The sequence below is a fragment of the Amphiura filiformis genome, chromosome 9 (assembly GCF_039555335.1).
Source record: "Amphiura filiformis chromosome 9, Afil_fr2py, whole genome shotgun sequence".
Classification (NCBI taxonomy): Eukaryota; Metazoa; Echinodermata; class Ophiuroidea; order Amphilepidida; family Amphiuridae; genus Amphiura; species Amphiura filiformis.
In genome coordinates, this window is record NC_092636.1 from 18,591,150 (window position 1) to 18,616,903 (window position 25,754).

The 25,754-nt window shown below is 34.7% G+C and overlaps 1 protein-coding gene across 1 annotated transcript in view; it reads left to right on the top strand.

The window, feature by feature from the left end:
• The first annotated feature begins 265 nt into the window (after positions 1–265).
• Positions 266–25,754, top strand: part of LOC140160717 (gamma-aminobutyric acid type B receptor subunit 2-like) — a 350,390-nt gene continuing 324,901 nt past the window's right edge. Inside the window, exon 1 of the mRNA XM_072184013.1 lies at positions 266–514. Within this exon, the coding sequence (XP_072040114.1) occupies positions 359–514 (156 nt within the window). The 5' untranslated portion in view covers positions 266–358. The remainder of the gene's footprint in view (positions 515–25,754) is intronic.

The window sequence follows — 25,754 nt, forward strand, 5'->3', positions numbered from 1 at the left end:
CCATCGCTTGAGACTTTGGCAAGAGTGACGGGTGGCATTAAATCGAATTGACATTTTACAGTTTTATCAGATGTTATTTGGAGAAAACCAAATTGGACGAATTTTACCGTGAAAATACACTGTGAAAGTATTTGTTAACTGAAAGTGGAAATGAAGTAATATTGTAGTTTTTTTACTTTGAAATGAAGTAAGATTGTAGTGCTCACTTTGTTCTGGTGATTCTTACAATTTACAAAACGGTTGATAACCTTACTCCATAATGTTGCTTTGGACTGCAAAATACGCTCTTCTCACGGCTTGTGTCTTGTTCTTCTTGATATTCAATGTTGAAGTGAATTCAAAGAAAACTTTGCAATTGATGGGGTTCTTTCCTCTCAAGCTATCACATGCATATGCTATGTATGAGCATGGCAATAATTCAAGAAGATCAGCGGAACTGGCTTTGGAACATGTTAATGCCAGAAACGACGTTCTCAGAGATTATACACTGGAAATGATAGTTCTTGATTCTGGGGTGAGTATATTTCATTTCACTTCGACGATAGGGAATGGGAGTTTCAAGAAAGAACTTTTCTTTAACAAGTTTGATTTGGAGATAGTAGGACAATATCAATTCGCTTCCAACTTCTTATATGTGGGGGCGTAGACCCCGGGGGATGGGGGATAAATCCCCCAATATTTTAATAGGGGGTACTCCGTATAATCATCCCCAAATGTTGACGCATGTGTGTGGGTTTCTGACCAGGTTAACCTCATATTTGGCCATTTTAGCCTAAAAATTACCAATTGTTGACCGCTTTGCGCGAATTTATTCCACTTTTGCACAATATTTCACCAGTTAAGCTTTACTATGGCAATTTTTTTCGCATTTGTAGTAAATACTTATTCTGTCGGCAAAATGTGTCGGATTCACTATACTTCCAAGATATTTTTAGAATCCCATCCTCCCAATGTCAAAAAGAAATCTATACCACTGCGTGTGTGGGAATGATAACTATAGCATTGTGGCAATGAATCCTGCCTGGTGTTGTTTTTGTTCTGGTATTATTACTATCTACAGAAAATACCAATAAATTGCCAATTGCTATCTACAGAAGATAGCAATAAATTGTCAATTGCTATCTACAGAAGATAGCATTAAATTGCTAATTGCTATCTACAGAAGATAGCAATAAATTGTCAATCGCTATCTACAGAAGATAGCAATACATTGTCAATTTCTATCTACAGAAGATAGCAATACATTGTCAATCGCTATCTACAGAAGATAGCAATGCATTGTCAATCGCTATCTACTGATAATAGCAATACATAACCAACTTGCATCTACAGAAGATAGCAATAAACAAGTTTGTCCTTTTTATGTGTGTATCATTGTCATAGTGTCAATCAACTTTAATCAAAGTTTTTAATCAAATTTCAAGAACAATTTAGGTAACTTTGTGAAACTATTGACAGATGAAAACATTGTTTTACTTCAAGCAGTATTTGCATGTTGGGCTTCTTTATTGGCTTTTTGTAGTTTTCCAAACAACAATGACATACTAACCTGCCCTCAAAGAATTGACTAAAAGCAACCCAAAGGATTCAATTCGACATTTAATCAATGTTGGGGGGTTTCTGTTCGTGCGGACGCTAATTGCAAAACGCAATTGAATTGAACGGTTTTCATTTTAGTCGGTTTTTCATTTGACAAAAATACATACCATTGAGACCCGCATAGAAATATCATTCACATAAGCTATACATTTTAATATTTTGCTCCTTCACTGTATACACTGATGGTGCTTTTGAAATAGGTATTATTTTTAGAATCCCCTTGTTGAAATGAAATTTTCACTGTTTAAAATTATCTTTAAAAAGTACCATGAATATTTCCAAACCTCAAAGCCACAAACAAGGTATCAAATTTAAATTAGCATACCGCAGAGAAGCAGGTGATATTCAACATATCCGGGTATGACTTTGTTAAACAACAAAAATCTCTCCACATTGCTTTTTTCCCGAAATGTTTTGACATTAGCTCTTCAGGATAATAACAACTGCAAATGTAGGTTAACCTTTGTTTAATTACCCCAATTTAAACCAACATTGAGTATAATAGACACTGTTGAAAAAATCCAATACTGACATCTGTATTTTGTTTTACACTTTGCAATTTACGTTCATTAAAACAGGAGTCAACATAATGCAAAATAAACATTACCGCGGTGTTCCGATTATTGTGTGCACAATGTTGAGATATTTTGTTGCACACGAAGTTATTACGGAAGAATTATCACATAGTTCTTGACAAATAAGCAATGTGTGGATATGCTATTTGTAAAATTAGAAACTATTGATGTAAACTCGAATTTCTTGATTTCGCGATATAATAGGCAATTGAAAATCGATTATTGTGAGAGTAAGATAGGAATGAAAAGCGTAGGAACTTGTGAAATCTGTATTATCATAAATTTGTATTAATAGAGATTACATTTGAAGCGGTTAAACTCAAGGAAATCTTGTTTGGTAATTATAATATTTTTCAATAGGTTTGAATACGTCTTAAAGTGTGAATGTGTGAAGTCTACCAAGTGCCTTCGTATACGGTTTTTTAACACAGAAACAGTATTGTTCAATTATGTTAACAATCAGTTATTAATGCTCTTCTTGCCAGCAATAGCTTTCAACATAAAAAGTCTAAGTTTTGAAATATTTTCTGAAAATATCTTGAGTTTCTGAACCAATACTAGGCTTGCTTGTATTCATTTTAATGGTTTTTTCATGCTTATTTCATGAAAATATGCAATTTTGAAATTTCTAAAATTTCGTCTGCATGTAGTCGACACCCGCGTGGAAAGAGTTGATACCATTTTTAGAGTAAAAGACTTTCTTGCATTGGTTGCATGCAATTTTAAACTATTTCGTATTGTTTTATAATGAAGGCTCAAACGACGTAGAGTATCATCAACATATTGGTCAGCAAATAGTTGCGATGTGATTTAAAGATAAACTGCTACCAGCAAAACAATTAGCTAACGGGTATTCTATGATTGAAATCATTTCACTCGTTTAACAGTCATCTTTTTTTTAATATGAATTGTACCTTTATCTTTTTCAGATGTGTGTGTTGTCGACTGGTGCAATATGCCAGTGGCGCACAAATTCACACAGTATTGCAGTACAATATATACCCTAACCATATTATACAGAAATTGCGTATCGCTGCATCTATCATATCTTAGATGGGCAGTTGATAAACGTAATTCCACTTTACTGGGCACGCAGAGATAATACAAAAATAAAGCACACAGGAGTGCAGGCATAACTTTAATGCCGATTTTCCAGTTTCGGAATGACCATGTGATAAAACTTTTTCCTTTAAATACAATTTAAATTTAAATAATCAAGACTTTTTGGTACTATAACTTAATAAGATTTAGAAAATGCACACATCCGATGTTAAACTTAACAATCTGAAGCGCCAAAGGCTACACAGTTATAAACACCAATGGTTCAATCCGTTTAGATATAATTACATCGCCGCTCTATCATCAAAGTATATTTTAGTTAGATATTATCAAATTGTACCTTACTTACATTAAATTTCTGTTATTGTCGACAAATATAATTTGATTTGGCTCGAGAAAATTTAGGATTTGAACTACAGACAATCCAATGCATCAGACTTATATGGTATTTGACTAATTACAAAAGAATTTAACAAAAAAATAATTAATTTTTACTGACTAAAGGCAATAAAGTCCGTGAGTGGGAAATTTAAAGCGGGATAATTAAAGTCAAAGGTTGTCTCGATCAATAGTTCTAAAATATCGCATCTGTTCTTTTTTTTTCAGCTGAAAGCTTTTCAATAAAAGTAGCATTTTAATTCAAATTAATTTACTCTGCGTGTTATTAAAAGCAAATGAATTTCTACTTCTAACATGAGAAGAAAATAAAATAAACATCGTGTATCAAAGGCAAGTTTGTCGTTTCTGTTGACAACCGAGAAGGAACAGATATTTTAAATGATAATCAATTCAATTCACATTTGTAAGCACATAACCATCAATTCTAAACTCAATTTAACATTTTTTTAACATTAATTTTACATTTTTCTCATAGTTGCACCAACCAAACACTGTCAATCGGAACTCTCTTACTTGAGAATTTCACGCCATGTCATTTTCTGTAATTGAATTAAATGACAAGAAGAGCTCTTGCAATATATCCAATGTTTTCTTAATGTACATCGCTCCAGGAAACTTTACAATAAATCACGTCCACAAATGGAAGTCATGGTCGTTAAAAATTGTTATTATACACGTCTGAATTGATTTTATGTATCATTGGACAATTATTCTGGTGTATCAGTGAACACCAACTGACTATGTTAAGGACACGAAGTGCAGACCTACATCATAAGAAGCAAATTTAAATGCCTAAATCCCTTATATTACATTTATACTGCTTTCAAAAAATTTGGCAGAAGTAGGGACATTCTAATTTGGTCGTTGTAACTTTGTTAAATATGTGTGTAAATTATCATTGCTATCCGTTTTAATCATCCCATCTCATGACAGTTTCAACATCAGTAACATAAAGAATCATATTTTGGCATACTCACAGGTCTAAAATTAATTTACTTTTCAAATTTTCTCACTTAACTTGTACACGCCTGAGCCTGTTTGACTTTTTAAAGGTTAAGCAATTAAATATAAATGTAGACGGCCGTCTATATTGCGATTAATGTATAGATAAATATTTATACTTTGTTGTGATTAATATACGAGTTCAAATCTGTATTCTAGATACCCATTACTCGCTAAAGATGTTCCTTTTATTCACTTGGATACGTTAAGTTGTACATTCAAATTGATAGCCATATATGTTTGTAACGCTACTAACGGAATGAAATTGATCAAAGGCAGTGAGTAAATCGTTACTTTAGGTAATATTATACATACACGATAAAAATGATAATAAAATATGACAGTTGTTCTTCTTTCAATAGCTTAAAAAATCCTAATTTAATTACATCAGGCAAAATGCTTATACACTTTATCATCGGACCCGTCGCAGTTATTTCAGCTATGCTGCTGTTTTTTCTACTTGGAAAGTGCATTTCATTGGAATAAAATCTTAAAGTTAACACATGTGTGTCAGTGTCAAATTTTCTGCCTTACAATTAGCCCTACCATTGAAACAATATGTTTCCAAATTTTGAGGTGTAATATTCCAGCGGTTTTGATATGAGACGCAAAACGTGTATAACAATGCCCTATAGGATAGTTTAACACTGCGGTTGTGGTTACTGCAATTCTCACGATCTAAGCGAAACATCTGATACCAAATCTCAGGGTTGTCGATCGGCTAGGAAAGTGTAGACATTGCAGTACCATATTGGGATGGGCATGTAGAGAAAACTTCCAAGCACACAGTCCATTAAAATCTTCCAAATCGGAATATTAATATTAAAGATTCCAGGGCTTTCAACATAAATATTGGTTTTAAAAAGTTGCACAACGGCCTTGAAATGAAAATCTCAAGCTGATATGATCATACTTTGCTTACCAAGATCAAAATGTAATTGAAATCATACTAATCCTCCGCCCACCATGGAATTGCTGTCGTTGGATTATCTTGTCCCACCAATGGTCTTATCACGACGCTGAATTATTTGTAATTTTCAGCAAACCTTTCCGCTGATATTCCTCGTATCCGGGGTATGATATGATGTAAAAAACAATAATTTTGTGTTGCAGTAAAGCAAAGGCTAGAAATTTTCCTTTGTATATAGTCTTTGGGTTTGTCTTTTTTTTTTAAGAACAATAAGCAAATATTCAAAGCAATTCCGATATTACTTGCTTAATTGGCATAAAAGGTTCGATAAGTGTAAATACGTGTAAACTTGGAGAAAATCTAAACGTACTGCACTGGTACATAGAAACTCAAGCTTCAAAATCAAAATTCAAACAATTTGTTCCCGAATCCGTCCATTTTATTATAGTGACATTGGTTTTATTTCTTATTTCTGTCCATTCTTGTTGTCCCACATTGTCCCGCTTTCTTATCGTTCTCCATTGGGCATTTTAACTGCCAGCATGTCACTCTTGATCTCAACGTTTGTTAACTGTTACAGCCATTGGTCATATCAGCACCAATTTAGTTTTGCTTACGAAATGTCATTTAGCTCGCAGGTTCTAAAATTCTACATTACCTGGCATTTATCGTTGACTGTAGTTGTGTTTTCCCGTTTAATGTTATTGTTATATGTTTTAATAGGACACACATGTTACCTAGCCATTGATGAAAAATAAAAAGGATAGACAGTCAAATAATGTTGTTTACAGAACGGATTTTTTATACATTATCAAATTATCATAATGTGGAATTATCAGTCAAATTAAGGAAAATAAGCGGTTGACCCACCACTAATTGCAACCATTTTTAATTAAATAATACATCAAAGTAGTGGAACAGTTAGCCTGAGTCCCTGGCCTCTCACTCGCAAAATGGCGGACAAACATGGCGGCGGCTCGTTCGAGGCCTGAGAACGATCCGTGCATTTTTTATGGAGGACTTTTTCATGCGCGACCCTGTATATACAGGGTCGCGCAAAACGCAACTCTAATTGGTACAATGAAATATCAGCGCGCCTATGATCCATATATGGACTTATACAGTCCATATATGGAATATAGCCAGAGATCACTCAAATCAGCGCCATTTCGTCGGAATTTTAAACACCGATGCCGAAATTCAACCACGGCGCCGTGTGGAAGACACATTTTAATGATTTTTGGACATGATATACCGATTTTAGATAAAGCTACGTGTGGAATAATAAACAAGGTATAATGAACGGCAAGTGTTCAAACATCGCTTGACTAAACTGGAAGTGAAGAAAAAGAGTTGTACATAACTGATTTGGAAGAATCTGTGTGGATAGTATTGCCGGAGTGCTGCTGTGTCGTGTGTGTGCAACCATACAATGTGCATGTGTGTACACTATCATATGGCTATGCTTATGCTATACTTTTACATGTTTTATTACATGTCATGGTGCACCATGATAGCTCATGATGTTGTTTTTACGTACTGTCTGAGCCCAGCTGAGTGACGACAAATTTAATCAACTCTAGTCTAATCAACTCTAAAGAAGTTCATTCTTGCGGCAGTGACTGTGTCTTTCTGTCTGCATCTCAAGTTGCCGTGCAAAACGGACAATTCAATGCACCATGACCATGTGCATGTACATGCAAACCGTGTTACTTCTGACCAACTAGGCCATGAAGCCTATGTCATGGCATACATGGCATCACATTGAAAGATTGTTGTACTTGTCTAGTTGTAGACAGGCCTAGCATCTGACTTGGTAAGAGAATAGAATACTGCTACTTGAAAATATCGTGTCACTGCAATCGTGTAATGATCAAAACTCTGAGACTTCCATGCAAGACTCTCCATCATTCATGCAGAATGTTGTACCAACAAAACATTTAGCGGATAGCCGAAGCACAGCGAAGCCTAGGCCCGAGGTTAACCTGGAGAAATCGGTTGATTTGCTTTTATAATTTATCTGTTAGACTGTGCCTGATGTCATGATTTTTGCCCGGGATTGTTGCATGCTAGTAAGCTAGTTCCAACTTCCAACATGTCCAAATTCATGAGGTATACTCATGGACATGGTACTGGTACTGACTGGAGTTTTACGCTGATGTTGACAGTATTACCATGGCCATGTCATCATTATTATTGACTGTGTATTCTGACTGTGACATGGACATGGACATGAGTACTATCATTGCCGAGATCTGACTGAACAAGCACCAATGCCGCCAATGGCATGTACCGCATGAGTATACAATGTGTCATCAATCATGTCAGAAGCTGCAGGCCTACAAAAGAAAAACGGTAAGCAAAAACATGACAACAATTCAATTGTGGCCTATAGTTGAACATGATGTCCTCTCCTCTCCTGTATGAGGTTTGGACTATAATTAGGCCCTGCCCTACGTTAGCCCCTGTTGGCCTAAAATATACTAGCAAGTCATGACTGTAGTATACTAAAAGTCCTAGCATATTCACCCCCCGAGCGTTAGTATGCTAGCATGAGCTGCATCCATGTCATTTTTTCCATTATTTTCATGGAAAGAAAGTCAACTATTTATGGAAATTTAATATCAAAATTTAAATTTAACCTATCAAAATGCCAGACACGCCCTGCTGTTTGTCTTAATAGCAGTGATAGCTAAATGTAATAAGGGGGATGTAATTTTCTTCGGCAGGGGGGGTCATGAATATGTAAATTTTTTATGACCCCCCTATTGCGGGCAAATTTTTTTATGACCCCCCATAAAAGAATGCATGCGGAGCGCGCGAACATTTTTAGTCACCAACCTTCAATAATTCTATAACGGCCCCTATGTTAACAAAATATAACCCCCTATTTTTTCATGACCCCCCTATCGCGGGCTGAATTTTTACAACCCCCTATCTCAGGTCGAAAATATTTATGCCCGCCCCCCTTCCGCCTACACAGACTGACTACAAATTATTCATCACTGGAACTTAAAGGGGGCTGTCATTTTCTTCAGAAGGGGGGTCATGAATATACTGGGGGGGGTCATAGAATTTTGAGACCAAAAAAAAAACACCTCCCTCCCTCATCAATTCATGAAAATCCTCTGGACGAGAACCAAAACATTAATTTTATACGGCCTTACACTGCTCCATAGACAATGCGTTGTAATTTCGTTCTGGTGCACCAGAACGAAATTCAAATTTCACGATATCTTTGCAAAACGAATTAATCTGCAAGAAATATTTTGTACATAAACATTATGTAGCCAGAGGTTTCCAGTGATATAAAAATCTCAACTTTTTTGAGAAAAGTGGGGGATGAGGCTGTGGATCACGAAATGCCCTTTAATAATTCTATAACCCGATTAACCCCTAATTTTGGTGTAAAAAATTATAACCCCCCTATTTTTGGTCAAAAATGCTATGACACCCCCAGTTTATTCATGACCCACCCCATTTCAAAGAAAATGACAGCCCCCTAAATAACCCGAATTACCCGATAAATAACGACCATGTACAAATAATGTACATGTACCTGGGAATACAAATATTTCTAATTTCTTTTCATTTTAATAAAAACAAACTCAAATGATTTTTTTTTTTCAAACTCTAAAATCTACTGTTAAAGAAGGCTAAGCATTTTTCTGATTTTGACATGGTCTTGACAGGTACCGGTATTAAATTTGTATACATGAATGAAATACAATAAAATATTAGATCAAGTCGCATCATCACGCAGCAAAAATTATGCGAACGGAATTTAAAACATTTCATTTGCCTTTCTATTTTACTGTGGGTGCACCGTAAAACTCGGCTCTACATTCTCTACGGCGCGGCATATATAAGCGTGGACTGTGTTATAATTAAATATTGTTCACTGTAACTGCAAATATAAGAAACAAGCCTACCATCCATTTTGAAGCAATTAAAAACAACAAGTTCACAACAACAACAACCGGGAACAACAAAACACAGCCTTCAAGGCGACACACAAGCACTTTATTTGTTTTCATGTTCGGCGGCTTAATTCGGACAGGTTAGTTTGGGCTGTTTAATTAGCATGAAATTTGTTACACACGATGATGAACCACAAAATTAAGCTTGGGCCTAAGTTTAAAGAAAACAAAAGCAAAAATATGCCCAATTAAAACCGGACCGACATAATGGCCGAGTGAAAATTGAAGAAGTATTAAACAGAATCAGAATGGTGAAAGGAAAATATAACAATAACTGATGTAATAGGCTTATTTAAAACTAAACAGTATTTATACTATTATATAATACTGATAGGCCAGGGAATATAAATCGCAGGAAATCATACAAAAGAACAACAAGTTTAAAATTCATTAAAATTCCTTTAAAAACAGTTGTTTTATTCACGGGCGAGTCGGAAGATAATTTACCCGCGGAAATTTCCTTAAATGGCAATGCGCCATGCGACGCGAAGCGCGCGAAGTCGCACGCGTTTTATTAATGAGCTCAAAAGTCCTCCACGCTCAGAACACGTTTGGTGTTCAGTCCTCGTATACAGCACAGTGTAGCGGCCGTGCGTATATTCGAGACTGGAGGATTTAGTCTAGTGGAACAGTGCCTAATTTGCATAAATCCAAAATGGCCGCTTATGCAGGGGTGAAATTTTGAATCTGTTAAAGCTGTACCAATGTAAAATGAAAAGTATAGTTTGACCTGTTTCCGACATAGAGTTCTTAAGTTATAGACAAAAAGGTCAAAGGTCAAATTTGTGGGATATATATATATTTAATATCTACCTAGTAATTACGTTATTTAGTACTCTTAAGTAAAAAGAACATCCTATATTGTACCTTTTTCGTTTATCATTACCCGTCATTGATCATGGCAAAATCCACTCCGTGCAAGGTAGCGTTAATAAAATGTATCATTTATAGCACCGTATTATGCTATTGCTTGCTTCAGGTTTTATTTTTGTTTAAACCATAAACAACATGTAGCATTGACACTTTCATCTGTGCTCAGCACGAATGATCTCTACACCAACATGTGGATGTGCAATGTGTGTGTAGTATTAGGCAAGACATGTTTAGAGGCGGTTGTAGCCTTATACATTCAAGAACCCAAGTACTGCATTAATTTTGATATTATAAACAACACTTAGACACTCCACGGTGATGTCCAAGCTTGTCCTCAAGAAGTATTGACATATTATGTACTCGTAAGGAGACAGCTAGTTTGTGTGGCTAAACCATTAGACAAACTGTGCCTCTAGCAGGATAATTGATATAACCCCCAGCTACCTTTTGATATCAGAAATAGTCTGTTGTTGCCTAAAGAGTCACAAACCTAGCTTTACCCCAGCAATATATAATGTTCTCAAGTTCTCAATACCCTAGGGTTTAAGACACTTTAATGTCAGTTTGTTTACGCTCGTGGTTTTTTCATCACCTTCTCAGCTTTAGTTCAGGAGAACAAAGTTATCTTTCGAGTGCTTTGAATGTCTGGCTCGCAATGATTCAATGATTTCCTTTCAATCACGTTACAAGCGCAAACACACGTAATTTTGTGGGATGCACAACTTGTTGAATTTCTTACTTGTAAGTGCTAAAATGGTCATTACAAATCGATATGTACCAATCATAAATTTTTAATTGAATCGAGACCAAATCTAACTTTGTATAAAATTAAAGCACATCAGGAAAAATGCTTATATAATTTATCTTCGGACTCGTAGCAGTTATTTCAGCTATTAGTATCATGCTGTTGTTTCTACTTGGAAAATGCATTTCATTGGAACAAAAAGTTATCACATGTATGTGTCAGTATCAAGTTGCTTGAAATGGGCGTGGTCCAATTTGTTCTTGGTAAACAAGATTAAGAAATATAACCTAATTATGAAATAACACATGATTTCAAATATTCAAAGAATAATACACGTTTACCGTTTTCCCTTAATAAAAATGTTAATCCTTCATAATGGTAATTGTATTGGCCTGTGGGATGTTAATATAATAATATCAGAGTATTGCCTTATACCCAATAAGTCTTTCATCCGTAAAATAAATTACAAAGTTAAAACGTAATATCGAACGAATAATTCAAATACATCGTAAGTTATTTAAATTCACGATTATGTCTCTCATTTGGCACTTTAAATATTCTGACTCTGTTACCTAAGAATTTCATATCATTCCATTTAATCGAAGACAATAGAACTCCGTCAAAAATCCATATTCTTTAAATGTATATCGCTCCAATAAACCACTTAAATACACGAATGGTGCGTTCGTTACGTTTTCTAATCATTGTGTATTTTCAAAAGCTGATTTAGTAAAGCTAGTAGGAGCGCTACGATAATCCAGAGTACGTGCGGAATATTGAAATTATTCTGGTGTATCAGTGAACACCAACTGTTTGCTATGTTTAAGGACTTAGTTAGAGAGACGAACAGATAAACAGGAAGATGTAAGTTTAATCTAATGGTAGGGATTTTTAAATCCCATACCAACACACTCTATTTTACCAGACTCTTCGATTTTCCCTCCACAACTGCTTTCAGAAAATTCTACAGTTGTTATTACTTTTATTCGGTTTAATCATCCTATGACAACTGTACCTTCAGTAACATCGAAATATTAGATATGCTATATAGCATCAACCATAGTAGACAATAAGTGTTATTTTAATGTTGTTTGATTCCCTTTTGAATTACATCTTATGAATATTTTTGTTCAACTAATATTATCGTGGATATTTTGTCATTCTAGACTCACAGGGTGTGATGCAAGGTTTATATTATTTTGTACTATTATGCATGTTTTCCATAATTTCCAATTTGTATACGATCGCTCGAGCCTGTTTTAAAAATATTTAATATAAATTTTAATAGACACGCTTCTGTATGATTAATATGCAGATGGTAAGTATATACGTACAATTTTGATTAATTTTCGAACCACTTATTTGTACGTTGAAATAAAACTAAGTTTACTCACTTAAAATGACGATTTAAGATCTTTATTTTAAAGAAATAACTTGATGTATACGCGTTGTTTTATTCACTTTGGTATATTATTGTACATTACGTATATGTATTACAAAATAGAACCATCTGTAATTTGTAATGAAATTTAGAAACATCTTCTAAAAAAACGTGGTGTAGTTTAATATTTTAATATTAACAACAATACCCATTAAAAAGCATATCAGGAGAAATGGCTGTACAATAATTAATCATCGGACCCGTAAAGGTATTTCAGCTATATGCTGCTGTTGTTTTATACTTGAAACAAATACGTTTCATTAAATTTTATTGAAATAAAATCTTAAAGGCAATAGCTATTTGTGTAAGGTTATATTGTTATAGTATAGTGTATATTTCTGATATTTCTAATAACAGGATGGCCCTGTGAGCAAACTTCAAGATATAATACATATGAAAAATCTCCCCAATCAAAAGAAAATCGTCGGTCGCGCCACATAGTGCTAAACACATTGAAATTACATTCAATTTTTTAGCAGCTGAAGATCCCAAGCTAAATATATTACAATCATACTATCCGTCAAAGCATAAATGATCAAAAATGTAACTGAAGTTATATACTAATACTCGCATTATCAAGGGAGTTGACACTCGATTGACATTCCTCGTTCTATAAAGGGTGCTATCACACCGCTGGTTTTCCCTTACGTCGCGCAATAACAAGAAATGACTAGGACTTATTGTTTAACAACCATTTGCAAACAAATTTGATCATACATGTATATATAACCGCAGCCTCGGTAAGTATAATGTAGATATCCGACGAGTACAGTCCTTATCACTCAATTTATTTGTATAACAGTAATGTCAAGGCACTTCCTCTGTATATTCGTTGTTCCAGAATATTAAACAAATATTCAATAATTATGTTATTTATACTTTTTTGCGAAGGTCTTGTGTCGTTGCGCGGAATGCAGATTGTCGTGAAATGTTCTGTAAGTTAATACGTGTTAAAGAACTACACTGGTGCACAGAAAATCATTTTACACGACACTACAGCTAAAGAAGGTCAACGCTCTGCTTACTGCATGTGGCTTGTTGTCTTTCTCGTCTCTGTTTCTGTCCGCCCCTAAGTACAGTTTGCTATTCTTGCCAAATCCAGAGGTACTGCTGCCCAGCTTCTGTGTGGCTACACTAGAGTCCAGCTAATGTGTGGCTACAATAGAGAATAAGTGCAGTACCAATCCAGTATCAGTATTCATACTGTACGTGTGATTCCGATGTGTGTACGCTAGTGTACTCTAGAGTACGAATGAAGTAGCTGGGCAGCCCGGCTGGGCAGCAGTGTACCCATGGGGCGGCAGCGATAGGAATCTTGTTGTGGTTGGCTGGTCATATGTGTTCGTTTCTCCACGGATACTGGTTTTTCGCCCCGTTTCTTTTCATTATCTATCACTTTTTATTTCTCTTCATTGGCTATTTTAACTACTAGTATGTCACCGTTGGCCATATCAACACCGATTTAGTTTTGGCTCGAAGGTTCTAAACTAATTCAACTTTACCTGACATTTTGCGTTGACTGTATTCGTGAATTTCCGTTCTAGTGTATTGTTAAATACGCTATTCTTGTGTTTATAGTAGGACACATATGTTGCTTAATAATCGTGGAAAATGAGGGGTAGCCAGTCAAAGACGTTATGTTTGCAAGGCGGATTTTATTTTTAATATATCGTTAAATAATGTGATAATTTAACTTCAAGATGTGACTTAAATAGCAAGGAAATGTTTTCGTTTGCTTGTTTGGTTGATTGGTTTTCTTTAATAAAAGAAAAAGAAATATTAAAAGGCAAAAGGGCAAATATTCTAATCATTTGACTACTCTTTGCTATGAAGGTATCAGCTGGCTAGAAGTAATTTAATTTAATTTAAGCATTTTTTCATAATAGTTGATGATCCATATATTAAATATCTACCTACGCACTATATTTATTGCTCTTGAGTGTGCAAGAAAAGGGAAATCGTTCCTTTGTTCTTATTTTTTTAAATTTTAAACAAGGTACAAGTTACGATATATTGCTTGGGTTTTCAAGCGATAACAATGCATTGAGAATTTGATCTGTGCTCAGCACAAGTGTTCTCTAGACCGTACAGCGCATCGATTATTATAGCCGTAGTGTGTTTTGTATCAGCCTAGACAGGTTTAGAAGGGGGGTCATAGCCTTATATATTTAAAGCCCAAGTACTGCATTTGATATTATAAACAACACTTACACACTCCTCGGTGATGTCCAAGTTTGTCCTCAGGAAGTATTGACATATTATATACTCGTAAGGAGACAGCTAGTTTTTTGGCTAAACCATTAGACAAACTGTGCCTCCAGCAGGATAATTGATTTAAGTAATAGAATGGTCTGTTGTTGCCTAAAGAGTCAAAAACCTAGCTTTACCCCAACAATAGATGATGTTCTCAAGTTCTCAAGACCCTAGGGTTTGAGAGACTGTTAGTCAAGTTTGTTTTACGCTGTTTGTTTTACTTCGTGTTCTCAGCTTTAGCTCAGGAGAACAAAGTTATATTTCGAGGACTTTGAAAGACAGGATTCCATCGACTTTCTTTCAATCACAGTTATCGAGCGCGCACTCGTCATTTTGTGGGACGTACAACTTGTTGAATTTCTTACCAGTAAGTGTCGAAATGATCGTTAGATATCGATGTGTATCATTCACTTGATATCTCCTGAATTGAATCAAGATCTAGTTTATCTTTAATGATAATCATTCTTAACCCTAGAACTACTTAGCTACCTTTTGTAACACGGACTACGAAGGGGGAGGGTTTTTGTAACCCCTCTCTCTCATTTTCAAATATAACACGTCATATAATGTTATATTTGGTACTAATGTATAGCTATGGGTCTCCTGCCTCTATCCAGTGATACCAAAATAAGTACAAACATTCCCCACATAATGTCGCTATGACGTCATAATGTGAGCGCCCCTTGCAAAATCGGGAAATGATAGCTATGTATGGGCAACATTGATTGCTGGCTAAAACTTCTACGAACATGGGATTTTCACAAAAATTTCTCCTAAATATAAAAGAAATTGAAATAATTTTACAAGAGATAAATAAAAATCGTAAATAATGTAATGTTCCATAAAGGTAATTTTGGGGTCATCTTGGATATATAATTCAAATGTTAAAATTTGGTGCCCAACGAATAATTGTTATTTGAATATACGAATATGTTTCTCATTTGGCACTGAACACTACTGTTCATATCATTTCTAATTAAATGACAAAAAGCTCCGTCAATAAATTCCATGTTTTCTAATACAAGCGTATATCGCTCCAGCAAACTATTCAATAAAATACTTACGCACAAGGAATTACGTTCCTATCATTGCATAGATTCAAAAAGCTGATTTGCATTTGAATTCAGTAGGAGTGCTACAAAAGATCGAAATCATTCTTATGAATCAGTTAGTTAAGGAGTGGACCAGACAAAACAACAAGAATAATTTATTAGCTGTTATGTTTAAATCTCATATAACACATAAATACTGGGTTTTTTGTTCTTGTTGTTGTTGTTTTGTTTTGTTTTTGTTGATGTTGTTGTTTTTGTCAGGAACCTATACAGACGTAGGGTAAATTAACACATAGAGTTTATATAAGTTGTCATTTGTTGTCGAAAAAAAATGCATTCCTTTTGGTTGATATTTGTGGGCATTTTAATTTGTATTCGGTTTTATCGTCCCATGACAGCTGCAGCTTTAGAAACATGAAAATACATTGTTATATATCTATATAATCAATAATAGGAAACGATTTTGTTTATAATACGCAATGTATGATGTGTTGTTGAATGTGTTACCGTATGAATAAATTACATTCAATTTTTACATTTCCCAGAATCATACATGTACCTAAACACGTTGTAATTAAAATACATCAACGACTGAAGATCAAAACATAGATAACAAAAATTGTTGAAATGATAGTTACCTTCGTTCCTTTCTCGTCATGTTAAGGATATTTTTACGGATCTGACTAACACGGTTTAACAACAAAGTGGGTGAGTGAGTTAGACGTATGGATTTAAGGTTATTAGTTATTTTAAACTGTTGTGATTTGGTAGTTCACAGCATGTTACGAATGGTAGTGAGCTTTGGCAAAAACTGCATTGCTCAATTCATAGCGAGCGTGTAGAAGAATTAAAATATCACAGATTACTTTTATAGGTGCTGCGGTTCTTGAGTTACGTTGTAAAGAGGGCTGAAACAACAACAACACTTTTGTAAACGTACATAACTCATTAACAACAATAAATTAAGCAAGTTTGCAAAGTATACGATTTGTAGAACTAACTTTTGCAAAACATCAAGGGTTAATTTTCAATAATATATTGATCTAGATAATAACAATCGATTTTTATGTTGCTTCGACCAACATTACCTCGTCAACCTTTAAGCGTGTGCCCATATACAGGATGATCCATACATTTAATATCAACCCACTCACGTTATTTAATACTCTTAAACGTGAGGGAAAAGGAAATCTCTTGTTTTGCTCTTTTCATGGATTATTACAGTTCAATGATCATATCCATTCCGTGAATTAAACGCACCGTAAAATGTTTTTGTTTGTTTCTATGTTTGTTTGTTTTTTATGGGGCCAAAAACGATACCAATGAAACTTTCATCTTTGCTCTGCACGAGTGTTCACTAGCACAAAGTTTGAAATATTGCTGCGGTGTGTTTTGTATTAGCCTAGACCTGTTTAGATTATATAAACAACAATTAGACACACCTTGGTGATGTCCAAGTTTGTCCTGTGAAAAATATTGACATATAATGTACTGTCAAGGAGGCAGCTAGTATTTGTAACTAAGCAATTAAACAGACTATGTATTTAGCAGAACCCACAGTTTCCTTTGTCTGTTCTTTGACAATCTCAAGTTTTTAAGACCCTTGGGTTTAACACACTGCTATGTAGTTTCTTTTACGATCTCGGTTTTATCAGAGGTTCTCAGATTTTAGCTAAAAAGAATAAAGTTTTATTTTGAGAGTTTGGAAGAAATGCTCTCATTGCCTTTCATTCAATCACGTTATCGCGCGCCATCGTCATTTTGCAGGATTCATAATCTTCTCATTACCTAACGTAACTTTGAAGGAAAAAAACGCGATTAATCCTTCATAATAGTAATTTTTGGGCATGTGGGACAAGAGTCCTCCCGTTCGCCGACTTGGTATCCAGCGAATCATCTAATTGGACCGCTGGATTAGGTTTCTCATTTGACACTGTAAATCTGAACTCTTACTAATAATTTCACATCATTTCGTGTAATTGAATGATAATATGTATATCACCCACCAAACTTTGCTTGCAGCAAACCACTTTGTACAAAAGGCTGATTGGATTTTAAATCCAGTAGGAGCCCAACAAATACAAAGCGTTTTACAGAAAATATTTAAATATTTAAACATTTAAATATTCCAAATTGATGTTATTAAGTATTGACAAATCACTTTGCAATAAAATTGTTTTGTAATAAGATTATCATTTCGCATTTATAACACGTTTATAACGATTTAAAACATTTTTGTGTTTACTGCGAGTGTTATACAAATCGAGAGAATAAGAGCGATAATGTTCTGGTGTAGCAGTGAATACCGACTGTTTTCATTGTTTAGGAGGCTTAGTTAAGGGGAAGAGTAGATAAACAAGAAGATGCAACCTTAATCCAATGGTTGTGATGTTTAAATCCAATACACCAAACTGATACTCGTTTCTTTTACCAAGCACTTCAATTTCCCTTGACACTTCTTTCAGACAATCTACAGACATAAGGATATTCAAAGTTGTTAGTTGTCATTTCGTTGCAGTGAGTCAAAAACCAAAGTAAACTACTTCTATTTGATAAATATTTATGGCCAGTTTTATTCGCTGTAATCATCCCATGACAGTTCTTAACCTTTAGTAACACTGAAAACGTAGTTTTATATATTATAATCAATCAAAGTTGACGGAAGGAGAAGATTTTAGTGTTTGTATAAGTTGTTGGATGCGCTGTTGAATGACTTAGCTTATGTTTTGTATGGGCTACTCTAAGAACATATTTAAATGAACATGAATACTTGCATGAATACTTTCTGGAGATGTAATGTAAGATCTCAATTCGTTAATGCTATCATGTTTTTTCTATTTTCTCACATAATTTGTATATGATCATGTCTGTTTGACTATAAAAGGTTAAAATAATATTAAATATAAATTTAGACGCCTGTCGCTATAATATATGATCAATGTACAGAAAGTATACATTGTATGATTAATATTCGACCCCGCAGATTTGCGTAACCATAAAACACTTTCCGAAATAAAATGAGGATTCTAAAGGCAATGGTTCAGATCTGTATCAAGAGACCAATTACTTGTTATAAGGTGGTTATTTTATTCATTTGGATATATTAGTGTGGAGGCATACATTACAAATCAGAGCCATCTGTTTTTAATGGGTTAAATCGTCACATTTAGCTCATATACATAAACAACCATACGTTGACTATCAAACGAGTTCCTATTGTCAATATATTAAAATGCGCTTATTTCAATAATCCAGCATAAATTCTAATAAAAGGTATTATCGGAATAAGTATATGTTGGGTTTCAGATCATCTCTAGCGTTTATTTAATCTTTGATGATATACGACAAAAATCATTCCAGTTTATTTTTAAGGCATCAGATATGTATGTGAAGATTTTGTTAATGTTCTAATGTTATATTAAAGTGTGGACTTTCATATATCCGCATAGTTATGTGAGAAAACTTCATGTACAACATTCATGAAAAATCTACCCAATCCAAATAGTATTAAAAAACACGGACATTTTTAAACGCACTTAATGTAAAATCACGCATATGCCTAAAGGACTTGGAATTGCAATCCTTTAAAGGCCAATATTGGAATGTCATCTTTCCCTGGGTATAAAGATCTGACACCAGGCCAGCCCATGGCCAGAGAGTAACATGAGTAGGTTTGTTTCACCTTGAAGGCAAGGATAGTTTTGCAAATATGGGCCAACTTTCCCCTAGGACATCTAATATGCCATGAATTCGTTGGACTACAACTGGTATCTACTGGTCAATTTATACTCCTATTTTCACATCTGTTATTTTTATATGGGCCTTTAAGAGCTGGAGATTCAAAGCCGATATAATCATACTTTGCTTACCATAATCAAGATGTTCAAGATTTTAATTTAATTTAATATTTTAATGTCACAACAAAAACACAACGAAATAGTGTACGTTATTGCGTAATAAATCACTGACGTATGACATATTGTTTTGATTTCGAAAATTGGTCCCTCCGTTCTTGAATTATAACAACTTCAAAACCACACAATGGATCGAACCATTCATTTCTAATATAATAGGCAGTGTGTGAAGTTTTAGGTACATGTGGTTTACTGCTGCATTGAAAGGATTCAACTGTACAATCTTTGTCTTACATTTCAAGAGCGAAGACACAAAAGTATATGAATGATGTCTCATTGCATACATTGTTTGTTAAATGAAATAAATACTACATATTTACTATTTCTGATGGTAAACCTCTTTCAGAGACACTCTGTTTTACGCGTCTTTACATCCAAACGGCTTGAGCTAATCGTATATCCATCCTTGGCGCTCATTTTAGCGATATTATCAAAGTCAATCATTTAGGGGATATGGGCTTTAAAGGGTACAGATTATAAAACATGGTTAGAGTAAATTGATATACATGTATCTGTGCTTTGTAGAAAATCACATATGTGACCGTCCACGGCGAATGAGCCGTAAATTCCTCCCCCGGTCAATTTGGTTTTATTTCGTGTTTAAAAAATAAACATCATAAACTTAAAATGTTATATCATTTGACTTCAAACGATATCCAGAAGCGGGGTTATGGTTTGATAAACTTTGCTCCTTCAACAAAATTATAGCTTTTTACGTTTTTACATGTGTCTCTTTTTCCACATTGCTGGCAATAAATATCAAACAGTCATAATTGGCGGTCATTTCAAATCATCCCCAAGTCAACGAGGTTTAAGAAAGTTCTCTCATTGTTAATTGTTGGTTATGCATACCTGTACAGAATACAATGCCTGGTAACCCACCACTTGAACAGGATTTAGCAAAAGTAAACAAAGACCAGAGCTATTAAAAGTTCTATAGCCATCTAAGGTAGAAGCTTATTTTCCACTTCAACAATAGGATTATTGATTAGTTTTTGCCTATCAAAATGAGACGGATGTCGGGCCAGCTTAAGTTACCGATGAATATGACTTTCGTACACATTTTACACCGTAACTGAGAATACAATTTAGGGAATTTACGGCTCATTTGTGCTGCCGGGTCACATACAGGGTTCAAAAGAAATAACTCCCCCCTAAAATTACAAAACATTTCTTTGCATAACTTGACATATATTTTGTTGATTTGAAAAATTCAAAAAGCTGTGAATAGAGGAATTGTTTTTCAACCCTCTCAAAGTTGTTTCATTTGCAAAAACAATATTTTTGGTCAAAAATAATCACATTTTCCAAAAATGATGCTTTCAGAAAAAGTTGCACTTTACCACATTATGTACAAAACATTCTCGATATTAATGTTAAGGTTGATTTAATTCTTGTTTTTTTCCTTCACCTTTCTGTCTCGCTGGGCCATTTCTTCTTTGTCATGTACGCCTTTATTCAAGAGAGCCGTTGCTATAGATCTTTGCAACTGTTTCAGTCTACAATTTTTCATCTCTTCTAACCAACGAAAGAAATAAGCATCACACTGCAAACCTTATTTCTACTCCTATAGTGATTTTACCATTTTTGAAACACCGTCTGAAAACCCCATTCATGTCAAAATTCATGTCAATGATTCATTGTTTGATAATGAAAGATGATTGCATGGGTGACTGAGTAATCGGATACATAAAATTTAAGACAAATTAACTAACAATTTACATTGATCACGTTGATATCGAGAACGTTTTTGTACATTACATGTATAGGATGTTGAAAAGTGCAACTTTTTCTGAAAGCATCATTTTTGGAAAATGTGATAATTTTTGACCAACAAAAAATGATTTTCAAAAAAAAGAAAATTGGGAGGGTAGCAAAAAGATTCCTCTATTCACAGGTTTTTACATTTTTCAAATCAACCAAATGTATGTCAAGTTATGCAAAGAAATGTTTTGTAATTTTAGGGGGGAGTTATTTCTTTTGAACCCTGTATTTACCTGTTCTTTGGACTTTCAGCCGAAAGGCAATTTTGTATTAGCCAGAATTGTACATTTTTTCGAGGACGCGCTCGCATTATGACACCGGTGTCGATATTACATGGGGATGGGTTTGGACTTATTTTTGTATCATAAAAATAATCGATTATGGGTTCAAAGGGCAACTATTATTACATATTGACCACCCTCGTATGACGCTTAACATAAACGCTTGCGTCTTACTTTAGCATACATCATTAAGCAGCTCATGACTGAGAATTTTTAAAAACCAAAAGATCGTTCGTGTATGAGTGAGCTCATATTGAATGCTGGAATGGCCCATTTTGAAAGTTGCAATAGTGGAATACCGAATCCTCTCGATGCTTTATCACTTTGACGGCACTAATATCACATATTGAGGCGTGCTACTCGACATACTCGATACAGTGGAATGACATCCAATTCCTGCTGTATAAGATAAAGTAAGTCAGCAAGGTCAGTGTGCTTAATAACACTCCGAGCCAGGGTTTGCTGTAACTGATCACCCAGATGCTAGAAAGGGTTCAGATCACGGGAGTTCGTCGTTCAAATCATAAGCTCAATGATCAAAGCTTTGATCCTCCATAGAGGGTAATATTACTTTATACACGCAAACACAGCATGCAGTGGAAATCACACTACCTGATAATCTACCATCAAAAGACACGTTATTCCAACTTTTGAAATGATCATTCTGTTATTGAATGCATAGCATGAAATCAACTGTTGCATTTAAGTTCGCAGTCAGTGTTGGCCCGCTTCATGATGTGTGCCAAGACCCATTTTCATTGAATTATTAAAATGTTGAAGATATAAGGCCAAAAAAGTGGAACAACGCCTTCTTTCATATTGTAGTCCGTTAATTTGGTTCGCATGTCCTAAAATCTTTTTTAACTGACATTTTGCGCTGACTGCATTCGCGTGTTTCGTCTATGTAATTGTTAAATATATACCATACTGGGGTGTTTTTAATAGGACACACCTGTTACCTAGCCCTCAAGGAAAATATATAAAAAGGATAGACCGTCTAGAAATCTACAAAATTCATTTTGTAAAACTAGTACATCGCTTGTGATGTCATGATGTGACTAAGATATCAGTAGTAAAGTTTCTTTGGGTTGGTAGCAGCTTTAAAGTTCAACCGAAAATTGTTTAAAGTAGGAAATCTTTAAAACGAATACACATGTTAGACACCGAATGAATACCAAATAAATTAATTTTATCCGAGATTAAATTTGTTTGATTAAGTTTGTACCTACAGTATTATACATACATCTCCTTTGCAATTTCCCTTTCTTACTTTTTATCATCACTACAACTAACCTATAATCATTCAAATGGACAGATACTTGGCTAAGATGGTTTAACAAAGCAGTGGGTTGTATAACTGGGTTAAACGTAATATATGAAACCATGATATCCTTTGTAATTAGAACTCAGAGTAAATCTCAGGGCAAGATGATTTTGAAAGATCAATTAAGGTATACGTCAGCGTTTGCGTTTATTGCTTTTTTGTCTTTCCATTGCAAAAACAATACCTTTAAAAGTTACATCTGTGCTCAGTACGAGTGCTCTCTAGACCAGCGTGAATATTATTATAGCCGTAGTGTGTTTTGTATTAGCCTAGATACGTTTGGGGAGGGCTGTAGTCTTATATCTTTAAAATGCCTAAAGTAGTACATTTGATATTATAAAGCAACACTTAGACACTCCACGGTAGGGTGGGCCGAAAAACACATTTTTCTCGGATCGACTTGGAACTCTCGGAGAATTTTACTAGGGTACATACTACTATTGTGCTAAAATATCAGTAAGATCGGAGCATGTTTCGCCCAGGCAGTAGATTTTCACAAAATCCCTACTTATTCACCATTTCTTGCTGTATAACTCTATATAGAGAAATCAATAGAAACAACCTGGGAAAAGTAGGCATTGAGATGACATCATAGCCAATATTAAACAATTTTGGTAGTTTGTTTAGACCCTCCAGAACATCACCAAATAGCAAGCAGTCTCCAATTGGTTACCATTATTTTTTTGCTAGAGACCTATATTTAGTTAAATATTGATGATATTTGAGTTGCTAAATTAAGGGGTAGGGGTAGCATTATGGAGCATTCCCCTAGTTCTACTCACAATCTTGGTCTTGTTGGGTAGATAGGAACTGCAAAAGTACAAACAATACATGAGATATGAATTTAGAGCAGCTCTGACATGACCAGGGGTTCAATAGTCATGTGACGCCTGATTTGTAGTAATTTTCAAGGCTGTGTGACCTTTTGACCTCTGGTCAAAACATGGATAACCAAAAATCATATAGCATTTATTTTTGGCAATGCTGCAGTTCATATTTATGCAACAATACCGCATTTGGGAAATTTGACTGAGTAGAACTGGGGAAATTCTCCATAATGCTACCCCTACCCCTTAAAATAGCAACTCAAATATCATTAATATTTGACTTACATACGTGTCTTTAGCAAAAATAATGGTAACCAATTGGAGACGTCTTGCTATTTGGTGATGTTCTAGAGGGTCCAAACAAACTACCCAAAGTGTTTAATATTGGTTAGGATGGCATCTGAATGCCTACTTTTCCCAGATTGTTTCTACTGATTTCTCTATATAGAGTTATACAGTAAGAAATTAATAGCAAAAAAGTAGGGATTTTGTGAAAATCTACTGCCTGGGCGAAACATGCTCCGATATTACTGATATTTCAGCACAATACTAGTATGTACCCCAGTAAAATTCTCCGAGAGTTCCAAGTCGATCCAAGAAAAAAAGTGTTTTTTGGCCCACCCTACTCCACGGTGATGTCCAAGTTTGTCCTCAGGAAGTATTGCCATATTATGTACTCGTAAGGAGACAGCTAGTTTGTGTGGCTAAACCATTAGACAAACTGTGCCTCTGGCAGGATAATTGATATAACCCACAGCTATCTTTAAGTAATACTGTTAATGTTCTGTTATTGCCTAAAGAGTCACAAACCTAGCTTTACCCCGGGAATAGACGACGTTCTCAAGATCTCAATACCCAATAGTTTAAAAAGCTGTTATGCAAATTTAGTTTGCGTGGTGTTGTCATGTTCTTATAACTCGGGGAAACGAAGTTACATTTCTAGGGCTTTGATAGACAGGCCCTCAGTTGCTTCCATTCAATCACGCTATCGAGACCGTGCATACTTCATAACAACTTGTTATTTTTCTACCAATAAGTGTTTTAATAAGCATTAGATATTGATTTGTATCATTTAGTGCGTTTTTATATCTTGCATTTAGGATTGAAAGAGAAAACTATCTTAAGGCCTTAGTGCTATGACCATATAAATGAGTACATTTCAAATCAGTCTGTGAGAGTAAAAGACATGTATAAAAAAAATTTAAAAAAATAAATGTCGGTGATTTAACATGCGCTTCACCTAAGCAACAGCACACTTTAATAATGTCAATTATTCCGCTGCAATTGTAGATTGAAGCAATTAATAATTAAGCCGTCTTGCCCATGGACGCAACACACTGCCCCTGGCTCTAACCATTAGGCCACCGTTTCTCCCTAATTAATTAAGGACAGGATCTGCATTTTACAATACTTTGCAGAAGTAGCATATCAATGGCGTCAATCTATTTTGAAAAATAGATGGAATATTTGGTCTAAATTGTCAAAAAATGCCTGAAAAGAACAAATACCTCATTTTGTCAGAATTGATTTTCAAATAAAATCTTTAATATGTTCAATCTTTAGATGTCCATGACAAAACGTATGTTTTACTTTAAGTTACTGTCATTATAAGAATCTTCCGTTCATTTGAAGTGTTGCTGTGTCGTGACATAAATTGCGAAGTTAACAACGTCAATGTCCATAGAATAGTACAAGCAGTTCTTAAGTTATTCAAATACACGAGTATGCTCCTCAAACAAAGTACATGCAATGGTTA